General features: G+C 36.5%; 1 protein-coding gene across 2 annotated transcripts in view; it reads left to right on the top strand.

Annotated features, from left to right (window-relative positions):
* LOC145672986 (CWF19-like protein 1) overlaps positions 1–566 on the top strand; it is an 82,373-nt gene extending 81,807 nt beyond the window's left edge. For both annotated transcript variants that reach the window (XM_081742274.1, XM_081742273.1), the window contains exon 12: positions 302–566. In XM_081742274.1, coding sequence (XP_081598400.1) covers positions 302–440 — 139 coding nt within the window. In that variant the 3' untranslated portion in view covers positions 441–566. The remainder of the gene's footprint in view (positions 1–301) is intronic.
* Positions 567–13,110: the final 12,544 nt, after the last annotated feature.

A 13,110-nucleotide genomic window follows, 5' to 3' on the forward strand; every position in this document is an offset into this window, starting at 1 on the left:
TTGTTGCAAGTTTTTAATTTTTCCTTGCCTCCAAGTTTCAAGATTGCTGTATTTTCCATTGTTACGTAAATTTTCTACTTCATAGTACCCGCTAGCGCTTTCCAATCTCTCTCCAATCTTTCCAATCTCTCTCAAGAAATTTATAAAATCATACAAACCTGTAGATGAAATCAGAATGTTATATAAAACAAGGACTAAAAGTCGTATATGCAGTGATTTATATGAAACGTTATGTTATACACTCTTAAATCTATAACACCGAGCTGAATGCGCTTATTTATTTGTTTATTTATTTTTCCAGAGATGTCCTTGCCAGTGAATCTATATTAGGAATGCCTGAAAGAGCCGACTGGAAGGATTGCAAAATCTCCAAAGAAGAGGAGATGGCTTTGGTTCAGAAATTCAGAAAAGCGTTCGAACCGTATGATTTTACCTTATAATTGTCTTGTATGTGTGTCAAATACAGCACGAAGTATCCAAGAGTAAAGCACTGTTTATTGTGATTACCGTATGTAAATAATAAAAATGAAAAATACAGTTCTTTACGTACCAATAAAGATGTTCAACATTGTTTTATTTTGATGCTTCTGCTCATTACGCACAATGTAATTTGTAAAATATTCCGTGACCTATAATGTGTCCTACGAGTAACAAAAAGTATCAGATTATATCTGTGCTAAAGTATAATGTAAAGTTTTTATACGAGGTGTGTTCAAAAAGTATCGAACTTTTAGTTGGCAAAAATACATTTATTGATTTGGAAATCCGAAACACTATTCTCTTTCAAAATAGTCTCCTTGGTAATGCACACACTTCTCCTAGCGCTTCCGCCTTTATTGGAAACACTTCTAGAACGCATTTTTTATGGAATGGTGAGCAACCGTGCAGTCATATTCTGCATGATGTCTTCTCTTGACTCAAATCAGGTCTCTTTTAGTGGTATTTTTAGCTTGGGAAAATAACCAAAAGTCACACGGAGCCATGTCGAGTGAATAGGGAGTCTGACGACACACAGAAATATTGTATTTGGCGTGGCGATGATAGTCTGAATCAAATTTCGCGGACACTCTCTTCTTCCCCTAATTTTCGTTCAAAATTAAGTGTACCGATCCGATTGACTGATTTCCGCTTGGGTATCGCCAAGCTTTTAGCAAAATTTGATGCACTATCCCTGCTTAAGCTTTTCTTTCATTTTACAAAACACTGAAATCCGATGAACACTCACTTCACGTTTTCACTCGTTGGCCGACTAATAGCGACTGACGCTATCTGTGGGCGGGAAAAAAATTCACGACTGCGCATGCGTGTCCCCTCTAAAGATACAATGAAGAAAGCCTCCCGCACTTCATTGGTTTACACAGGAGAAAAAAGGTTCGGGATACTTTTTAAACAACATATATATGAGCAATGGAATGTTAATACGTCAGCTATTTACGTTAATCCTCTCCAAAGGAAAGTTATAGCGTTATCTCTTTCACATATTCTCAGTAACGGGAAGTTAATCCGGTAGCTATTTTCGTAAGTAATCAGCAACGGAAAATTAATTAATTGATTATTACTAAATTCGTAGGAACAGAATGCTAATGTTAGCTAATAACATAAAGTCTCTTCAAATAACGTCATTTATTTCTCATATTTCACAGTAACAGTACACCATATTCCAGTCCCAACTTGGGATAATTATTGTTCAACTTTTTAGATCACTAATTCAAAAATTAAGTACTTCTTAAGTGTGAATCGTAACTGGTATATTAATGAGAATACCCTTATGTTGTTAAACTTCAATTATCTTTATCCTAAAAAAAATAAGTATCTAGGTTATAGGTAAGATATACCGATAATTATTCTTTATAATAATAGAAAATTATTTTAAAAAATTAGTTGCCCATATATAGAGCACTTATATTATTATAAAGAACATAAGAACATGTAACATTCTCTTACACATTATTACTACTAGGGTCAGAATTTGTATACAAATGCATATTTAGAATTATATATTGAAAATCACACAAAAGTAGTGCTTTTATTATTATGTTTTACTTTCTTCGCGGAAAAAATAATCAATATGAATCGTGAAAGCTATTTGTTATTGCGGATTTTAGTCTTTTTCATGGTTTCGTGCATAGTTTGATAATTTTCTCTTTTACTTCTCTTTTTTTACCTAATAAATAGAATTCGGCTTTATGTACACTTCTCCAAAACATAATTGCAAGACTGAATTTTTCTAAGTTCCTTAAAATTGTCAGTCTTTCAACAACGCATTCGAAGTAATAGGAGAGGAAATAATGGGGAAAAAATAAGATTTCCGAACACAGCTCACAGTTTACTATTTGAACACTCAGCCTGTCTTTTATTACTTAAGGTAAGGATACTTTTAAAACAAAATAATATTTTAGCAAATGCAGAAAATTTTCTTAAAGAAAACCCACACATTTTTTGACCTTCAAAGAAAAATGAAAAAGAGAAGGGTTGTTCAGAAGTTCATTATCTATCAATACAACTGGAGACAAAACTTTGTTGTTTCAATAGCGGAGTTCATTTTTGTGGTGATGCAGTACTTTTGAACCTGGTTCGAATCCCACTGGGTAATCTTATTGTTTTTGTAACTTTTCTGCCATTCTTGTACAGCTTTTTTTTTAAATTATATTTTTACTCGGGGGTGATATACAGCTTTTTAACTCAACAAAAAAAGCGTGCGTGAAGCGTTTTCTATATTTCCAAATGTAATTCCTTAGTGTACGTCACTTCTTATATCGATCCTTAAGAGTTTCGTAATCCTGAAAAAAGAAAAAACAGAAAAAACGTACTTCTAGTATTCAGGGAATCACCCATAATGACTCCTCCATTACTACTAGGACGTAGTTCATTATTATCAAAATAGAATGTCCTCATTTTTATCCCTAGTTTATTATTATTAAAATAGAATGTCCTCATTTTTATCCCAGGTTCATTATTGTCAAAAGAAAATGCCCTCATTTATATCCCTTTATATGCTCAAATTTAACGAGCATTTTTTTTTTTTCTACACTGATCGCCATAAAGAAAGACGATAATAGATAGCTAGAAGTAGTCTGTTATATGGATTCAATATCGTAGGAATATGTATTTTCGCCCTTCTATTATATTTTTTGGGTATTTATCGTTATAGTCGCAAGTCAGGTCGAGTTGACCACTAAAATTATTTCAGTATTAGAATTGATTTAAAAGTTGCGATCAAAATGGCTTATCAACGAGGACGAATAGCTGGTTCTGAATAAAATAATTAACCGTAAAAATTGTAAGAAATAATCGGAGGTAGACGCGCAAGAGATATTTCAATAGTTCTAGTATCTTAAAGATTGTAAGAAACTATTAAAAATGTCTAAAAGTAAAATTGTTAACTATAAAGGTAACCAAGAAAATTGTGTCGCTTTTTCACCTACCACCTTCGAACATCGATATGTCACCTACGACGTACCTGGAAGATCAAAAATAATGCCCATCGCCATCGACGACTTTCTGCCAACGTTCTGGAAGGTCATGGATTCCATCGCGGTAGAACTTGGTGGGCAGTGAAACGAAGAAGGTATCAAGTGCATTTTGCAACTCTACTAGGGATTTGAACTGGCGTCCTGTAAGGTGATTGTCCAAGGAATGGAACAGGTGATAATCGGACAGTGCGATGTCCGGGGATTATGGGAATGCAATAGTGTTTCCCATCGAAGACGTAAAATGGTGTCTCAGGTCATCCTAGCCACGTGGGGCTTAGCGTTGTCCTATAACAGGAGGATTCTTTTGCGATTAAGAAGTGCTGGCTCCAGAGTTTTGAGTTTTTCTTGAACACGGCTCAACTGCTGACAGTGCACAGTTGCATTGATGCTCTGACCAGCTGGTAGCAGTTCCTGATGCACGATGCGGCGAGCAGTCAACCAAACACACAGGAGGACCTTCTGGTGCAGTGCTGGTTTTGGCTTTCGGAACCAATTCTTGGGATTCTAATCAATAATGACAGCGCCGTGGAGCTTTGTACAGACCCACTTCTCATCACATGTCAACATCCTGTCCAGAAATGGCTCCTTCCTCAGACGAGACAGCAAAGAAACACAGGTGTCTGCTCTTGTTGCCTTCCGGCCCGGAGTCAAATCATGTGGGGTCCATCGACCAAACTTGTAGTGCTTCCCAAGTTGATAGAGTTGCTGCCGAATGGTTTCTCCATTCACATTGTAGTCCCAGTTCCTCACATGTCTTGCCACTGTTCACCTCAATTGTTACCTGAAGATCTTCATTTTGTACATGATCTTCATTTTCCACGTGTTGATCTTCCGGCACGCGGTGCGTCTTCGAGTGTTTCGTCACCGTCCTTAAGCTTATTAAACCACCACTGCACTGTCCGCGTAGTCACGACACCCTCACCAAAGACCTGGCATATCTTCCGCCCCGCTGCAGCGGCGTTTGACCACAGTTTGAACTCGTACAGCATACACGCCCTTATTACGTTATGTGGAGGTCCCATTCTGTCCTTACGCAAGTTCACGGTGTAACTGAACTGCTACAACCAGATAGTATGTTGGATATATCCACACCAACAACTGGCCTTCTCCTTATCTCCGTTCGCATTAAACTCAGGTTGTGAGGGTTAATTGAATACAGACCTTTACAACTTTCATGATTACCTTTATATTAAAAATGTTTAAAAGTAAAATTGTTTATAAATGAAAATAGAAAAAAAAGTGAGAGTTTAACACTCATGTGCTTATCTGTATGGCCACCACCTTGATCCCTTTTTCCGTCCTTACAGTATATTCATAGAAAAATTGGAAGTTGTAGAAAACTTTATAACTTTCGGTACTTTGCACATCAGGGGTTACTTTGCACAAAATATGAAGAGAGTTTCACAGTCCTCTGTCAGTAAAACCATGACTTGTAAAGAGGAGGTGGCAACTGCCATCGTAAGAGAGAACATCTAACTGTGTTTTGGTTATAATATTGGGGGTTAACATCAGTTCTAATTACCCGGAAGGTTTGTTGTTGTAAAGGTATGAAAAGCAGTCACTGTAAATTCCGCCAAAATTTGAAAGATATCACGTACAAGAATTTCCGTCAAAGTTAAGTCAGTTTCTTAGAATATTACTGTGTATAATGGGACTTTGATGCAATACTTGAAATTGAAATGTGAAACGTTTTAAAGTCATAAAAAAAATAAAACGGAGAAGGCGGCTTCAGCCTCTACTCGGGGTTACTTTGCACCGGTCCTAAATACCGCTTAGATAGGAAATGATTACTACAGGAACCTCCTGCACTCTAAATTTAGGTAAATTTTCTATTTAGGTAGATGTTTGAATGAAGTTCTTGTTGGAAAATACATTATGAACAGTGGCGGATCCAGAAAAATAGTTTGAGGGGGTTTCCTTACAAAGGCTTTTTTTTTTTTTTTTTAAGAAATCACTAGACTTTTGGGAAGGGCTTGAAGCTTATACGCATAGGAATGACTAACATTAGATTTTTTAAAAAAGAAATCATGTATTTTGGGTGGGCTTCAGCCTGAAAGTCCCAAACCCCATAAATCACCACTGATTACGGTTGGGATGATATTCTTGGACATAAGGAATAACCGAGGCAAATCAGTTTACGGGGATTTTTTTTTTTTTCTGTTCCTGAGTTGGCATTTTTGTGCTAACATATGGATGGTCTCATTCCAAAGTGAACCAACCACCAGAAACAGCTCTTCGAGAAATCGAGGCTTAAAGATTTAGTTGTTTCAAAAAATCTACATAACACTTGAAAATATAGCTTTATTTCTATCTTTTGATACAAATATTGATCTTTTAACTACGATGAATATTAAGTGCGTAACAACAAAATAATAGTGCAAAATACAATAATATTAGTACAAATTGTAACTTAGTTCACTATGGCATAAGACTTTGGTATTTTGTTTGCCACTGATACAAAGAGAGAACGCTGACAGTAATCTAGTTTGTGCGAGTTATATTTTCAAAAGTCTGTTCTAACTCGCAGAAAGTAGAATACTGTCAACGTTCCCTGTGTACTAATTAGTGCTCTCAAACGGGTCGAATCGGGTCAGGGAAACTCGGGTCACGGATCTGGTCTTTCTAACTCGGATCACGGGTTGGGTCAGAGTAACTCGGGTCACGGGTCGGGTTGGGTCAGATGTACTCGTGTTACGGGTCAGGCCAAGCTTTTAAGCTTCGAGTCGGGTCAAACAGCTACTCGGGTCATGGGTCAGGTTGAGCCTTGTAATACTCTTATTGTTTCGTCAGTTGCTCATACATCAGGATTCTGAGAGTTCCATTTATTGCTATGATCCATCTCTTTTACTTTGAACTGATGAAAAGTGATAATAGGCCTACTCATGACATGCCAAACAACAATGCAAATATGCTCAATACAAATTGCTCTGGAAATAAGTATACTATTCCATATTTGGTCACTAATACTCAATAATTTTAACATCTAGTGTGTAATATACTTGCGAGATTTGCCATACTGTTATACATCTAATATGTCACTCACACGAGCGTTCGCAAACTGTTTTTTAAAGTTAGTTCACTTTGGCATCTGAAGAATTTAACTCGAATTCATAACACAGGATAAGAAACACAATATTACTCTGTTGATCTTATTTGACCAATAAACAAAATATGCCTGCCTGTCTCAGACCTTCCCGCATTAGAATCTGGTTTATAGACATCTGAGGATCCACAACTTATGTCAGAATCGTCTTCATCTGTATAATTAACGCGAACATTTCTCAGCGTTCGTTTTGAACTAACTCCCGGAGAAGCCATCTTGTTTGTGTAGATAGTTCGTTCTGTCACCCTAAACCCAGTGTTGCTAACCCCATGCCAAACAAAAATCCTATCGTAAAAAAATATCATTTTACAAAATAGCTTGGTTCATTTTGGCATAAGAAAGACTACATAATTTACAACTTATTCCCATGTTTAACTCAAGAAATAGAAATTTGGAGTTGGTTCACTTTGGCGTGAGACCATCCATATATGGTCTTGTGCCGATACCAGAAAATACATAATTTTCTTTACAAATATTGGTAATACATATTAAGTATCGTTACCGGTATCCTCATTCTAATATCAATATTTGTAGACTGTATAGTTTTGTGTAGAAAGTAAAATGTATAAATACTGAAGGGAAAACATTGCACAGAAACGTTATGTTCGTATGTTGAACATACTTTTTTTTTTTTTTTTTGTATGTTGTGCAAAGTAACCCCAACTACGGGGTTACTTTGCACCAAAGTTTATATTTCAATAGCTATGGTCGTACTGAATGTTTACTAATGAATGTTTACTGAATGTATAACTTGCAATAATGTTTTCCTTATATATTTAGCTATTATATGTTTAAAATACAGTATTCTGAATCATTACGTTTGTAAGTTATATGCGATTTTCTTTAAAATTGCTTAAATCTTGTGCAAAGTAACCCCGTCTTATGGTACTGTTTTTACATTCGCGCAGTGCTGTTTATTTGACCTGAGAGGGCTTAACCTGAAATAAAGGAGCTTTTCGTCGTAGTTGTTGTCGTCTTATTTTATTTTATTTTATTTTTAAAGTAAGTCCTACACCAATTCATCTTTATAAATTTCTTTGTTATTTCATTTCGAATAGAAATCATTCATCTCATTCAAGCGTTGTTATTTCGTGGATGTTCCTAGGTATTTATTATTGTTATTGACTTTGAAAACTATGTTGCACAGGCATGAAAACTGTGTTGTAGATTACGAGCCGAGCCTGTTTCTGGCCAAGCACAGCCATCAAATATAGAAACCATTATTTCTTGGACGATGGACTACTTGCCAATCAAATTTGGTTCGGATCCGGCCAGTAATTACCTAGAAAATAAAGTCCCACATACAAGTCGAGCCGAGTCTGTCTCTGTCAGAACACAGCCTCAAATATAGCAATCATTATTTCTTACACGATGTACTACTTGCCCATCAAATTTGGTTCGGTTCCGACCTGTAATTACCTGGAAAATAAAGTACCACATACAAGTCGAGTCGCGTCTGGCCTTGGCCGAATTCTCTACCAAATATAGCGAGCTTTATTCCTTAGACAATGAGCTAATTTCTCAGCAAATTTTGTTCATATCTGGCCAGAAATTACCGAGAAATAAAGTACCACATACAAGTTGTACCTAGCTTTTCCCTTCTCGAGCGCAGTAACCAAATGTAGCAATCTTTATTCCTCAGATGATGGATATTTTATCCAGCCAATAGTTACCGAGGATAATTTACCACATACATACATAAACCTGGGGTGAAACTATAAACTCCCGCATACTTATACCGGGAGCTAATAGAAGAAATGTTTCTTTCAGGTACTCTTCCGGAGTTGGTGAACCATCTCTCGGAGCTAAGGTAAATTAAATTGTACTTACATGTTACTCCGTCACATTTTTATTTGCCTCCCCAGACAAGTTTCTGAAAGAAAGCTTGAATATAGCCCGATACAAAGACTTGAATTACTGGGTTTAGTAGAATTATAGCTAAATGTAACGTAATAAACAGTCATAATGCCAAATGAGGAAACCAATAGCTAGACACGCTTTATTTTCAATCAACTATTATAAATAGATGTCAATAGAGTTTATAATTTTTTGTAATTTCAACATCTCAGACATGGGTGCGCATCCCCTAGGAGTCATTCACATATTATATAACGCGACAAGTGGGGAGAGGTTCAGTCTTAAAGGGGGTAGAAGTTTATGGAAGTGACAAGGGGGTAGAAGCGGGTGTTTCGTCTTCCTTATGCAACGCATTTTTTGTAACTTTTATTTTTATTCTCAGATTTATATGCAATCTTTTAAACAAATAACTTGAATCAATTCTTTTTTTATGAGCAAATAAATACAATTTCTATTATTTCGGGAAATTGCAAACATATAGTTTATATAAAATGAATCATGGAAAAGAAATTCGAAGACGCTACTAGATAGCAAAATGATTAGTGACGAACTGTGTGTGTACTACAATACAATAAAACTTCGTTTTGTGGCTATCGCTGCATTGCATTTACGAGGTCTGTGAACTTACTACCCAAATTAGCTTACCCACTTTTATCTAGATGAGCCGTTAGTTCCTCGTTAGTTCCCGTTAATTCTTACAAAAGTTGCAGTAGTTCCACGATTTTATACAAATTATACACAAAAATCAATGGGTAGGCCAACTTCGCATGTGAAGTTTGGCTTAACAAGTTTTCCCAGATTTCTCTACATGAATCGTTAGTTCCTCGTTAGTTCACGTTAGTTCTTACAAAAAGTTCCGTCAATTTCGCTATTTTATACAAATTATAGTATAAGTAAATTTGGTGGGTAAGCTGACTTGATATGTTAAGCTGGCGTGCCCAAGCAGCTTAAACACATTTTACTACGTGATTCGTTAGCTCTTCTATAATTCCTTTTAGTTTTTATCAAAGTTACGTTAGTTCCGCAATTGTATACATATTAGAGTACTAGCAGCGTTCACCCCGCTTCGCTGGGGTCACCCCGGAACGCAATAAACCTTGTTAATTAGATAATTTTTACTTTTTCGCTTTCAAGTGATATGATAAAAACCATAGTAGATTGCAGTAAATGTTAACATTATATCGCCTGTCATTTATGTTAACCCGCCCCGCTTCGCTGCGGTCATCCCGGAACGCAATAAACTTTGTTACTTAGATAATTTTTACTTTTTCGCTTTCAAGTGATTTATAGCGCCTGTCAGTTATGTTAACCCGCCGAGTCACAGGGTCATGCGGGTTGCATATAAATACGTTTATTTTTATACCTATGATGAACTAATAACAAAGGATTTGTACGTATGGACACCTGAATGGTCAATTATCTCAAGACACTGGTAATTGAAAATTAAAGTGATATGATAAAAACCATCTAGGGTCCACATCCTAACAACCCCCCAAAAATGAAAGAAATCGGTTCAGCCGTATTAGCGTGATGAGCGAACAAAGGATTTTTTGTACGTATTGACACCTGATTGGTCAATTATCTCAAGACACTGGTAATTGAAAATTAAAGTGATATGATAAAAACCATCTAGGGTCCAAATCCTAACAACCCCCCAAAAATGAAAGAAATCGGTTCAGCCGTATTAGCGTGATGAGCGGACAAAGGATTTTGTGCGTTCTCTTTTATATATATAGATAAATAAACATTGGTGGGTACGCTAACTTCACATGTTGGCGTACCAAAGAAACTTACGCAGGTTTCTCGATATGAGCCGCTAGTTATTAAAGTTACGTTAGTTCCGCGATTTTATACAAATTCTATGTAAATAAAAATTAACCCTTTGCGTTCCAGATTTTAGTTTCTTATGTGCGTGCTATAGGATTTTATGACATGCACGTGGATGTCACTGGAACTCAAAGGGTTAACATGTACGCTAACTTTATATGTGAACTTGGCATACCGAATCAGTTTACATGTATCATTAGTTCTTTTTTAGTTGCCGTTAGTTCTTACAAAAGTTACGTTAGCGGAACTTTTGGTCGGAGACGGACTATAGGACTTTTGATATTTTGACTTCGGAATTGATGTCATTCGATTCTACACGTCTTAGTCTACACACTAAATATCAACTTGCGCAAGTGAAGGGATCCAAAGTTATGGGGGTCAAAATTTTGTCAAAAATATAGGGAGTTATAGGACTTTTGATATTTTGACTTCAAAGTTTGTGTTATTCGATTCTACACGTCTTACTTAGTCTACACACTAAATTTCAACCTATGCAAGTGAAGGGATCCAGAGTTATGGGGGTCAAAATTTTGCCAAAAAAAAAAAAAAAAAAATAGGGGATTTTTAGGAAAATAGTGTTCGATAGCGGATTATATTATTACATTCTGCAGATGAAAACAAAGCCAATTTTGTAATTATGTTTATCGTTTGTGGGAAAGGAAGGAAATAGATTTCTGGGCTGTCGGCATGTTTAGCCGGTCACGTATATGAGGGATGACGTCCTTCGGTGAGCACACTATCCGATGAAAGAAAAGGAAGAATGGATTGAGGAAGCGGCTTGGGACTTGTATGTTAGGTACCATCCGGGCAATTGCCTGGTGTGAATGAGGGAAACAGGAAAAACTCACTCAAGATGGCTGGCCTAAAAAAGCTGTTATACTTTTTCGACCGAGTGTTCCCACCGGGAATCGAACCTGGGACCGCTCGCACTAAAAACGAGAGCGTTAGCCACTACTCTATGCGTGGCCACTCTTATCTTTTGTGCAATATCGGATCCACATATTACATTTCACTTTGTCAGTGTTTCCTTTTGTCGGAATAAGATTATATTTTGCAAGGAATACAATTGCATCTTCTTCATTGTTGAAATAATAATAATTGATATTGGTTTCATCAATGCCTCCTAGTTCTGACCACCTTTCCATTATTGGAAAAATGAGCTAGTTATAATGAAAATAGAGCGTGGTCGGTATATGATTTCTCTCAGAACGTATTGGTTTTCTACAATCACGCGAACAAGAATAGCTTTAAACAATCGCGTTGTCAAATCTATACATTATCAAAGTGGCGTTGCCAAATCGTGAACTCATTTTCTATTCAAATTTATACGCTGAATATTATACCAGTTTGCAAAATGATCCCCTCTTAACTTATGACCGGGTTTAATTTGCGCGATTCAAAATTTCAATTGAAAAAATCAAAAGTCCTAAAACCGTATCTTTTGGGGGGCCAAATTTTGACCCCACATAACTTTGGATCCCTTCACTTGCGCAAGTTGAAATTTAGTGTGTAGACTAAGTAAGACGTGTAGAATCGAATGGCAATAATTTTGAAGTCAAAATATCAAAAGTCCTATACCCACTATATTTTTGGCAAAATTTTGACCACCAATAACTTTGAATCCCTTCATTTGCGCAAATTGAAATTTAGTATGTAGACTAAGTAAGACTTGTAGAATCGAATGACATCAATTTTGAAGTCAAAATATCAAAAGTCTTATAACGCCCTATATTTTTAGCAAAATTTTGACCCCCATAACTTTGGATCCCTTCACTTGCGCAAGTTGAAATTTAGTATGTAGACTAAGTAAGACTTGTAGAATCAAATAGCATCAGTTTTGAAGTCAAAATATCAAAAGTCCTATAACCCATCTCTGACCGAATTTTTGTAAGAACTAACGGGAACTAACGATTTATGTTGAGAAATCTGGGAAAACATGTTGACCCAAACTTCATGTGTGAAGTTAGCCAGGGGTGCTCAGAAGGGGGGGCTATGACGCAAACTGCGTCATTGAAATATTTGGGGGGTTAAAAATCTATATAAATGTTTGATGGGGGGGGGTAAAATTAATCGAAAAGAAGATTTCTTTCATGGAAGAACACCTACGGATAGACAATTCGGGGGGTGCGTCATGGACATAAGGGGGGGGCACCACTGAGTTAGCCTACCCACATATTTTTATTTATGCTCTAATTTGTATAAAATCGAGGAACCAACGGAACTTTAGTAAGAACTAACGGTGAACTAACGATTCATGTGGAAAATGTGGGTAAGGTTGTTGGGTACGCCAACTTCACATATGAAGTTAGCCTACCCACACATTTTTATGTTCTAATTTGTATAAGATCGCGGAACTAACGGAACTTTTGTAAGAACTAACGGGAACTAACGATTTATGCCGAAAATGTGGGAAAGCTTGTTGGATACGCCAACTTCACATGTGAAGTTGGCTTACCCATTGGTTTTTGTGTATAATTTCTTTAAAATCGTGGAACAAACGTAACGTTAGTAAGCACTAACGGAAAATAATGAGGAACTTACTGCTCATGTAGATAAAAGTAGGTAAGCTAATTTAGGTAGGCCAACGGGAACTAACTGTGAACTAACGATTCATGTGGAAAAATATGGGAAAGGTTGTTGGGTACGCCAACTTCACATGTGAAGTTAGCCTACACACACATTTTTGTTTGTACTCTAATTTGTACAAAATCACGGAACTAGCGGATGTTTTGTAAGAACTAACGGGAACTAACGAGGAACTGAAGATCCATCTCGAAAAATGTGGGAAAGCTTGTTGGGTACGCGAACTTCACATGTGAAGTTGGCCTACCCATTGGTTTTTGTGTATAA

Source organism: Thermobia domestica, chromosome 16 (assembly GCF_964235325.1).
Source record: "Thermobia domestica chromosome 16, izTheDome1.hap1.1, whole genome shotgun sequence".
Lineage (NCBI taxonomy): Eukaryota > Metazoa > Arthropoda > Insecta > Zygentoma > Lepismatidae > Thermobia > Thermobia domestica.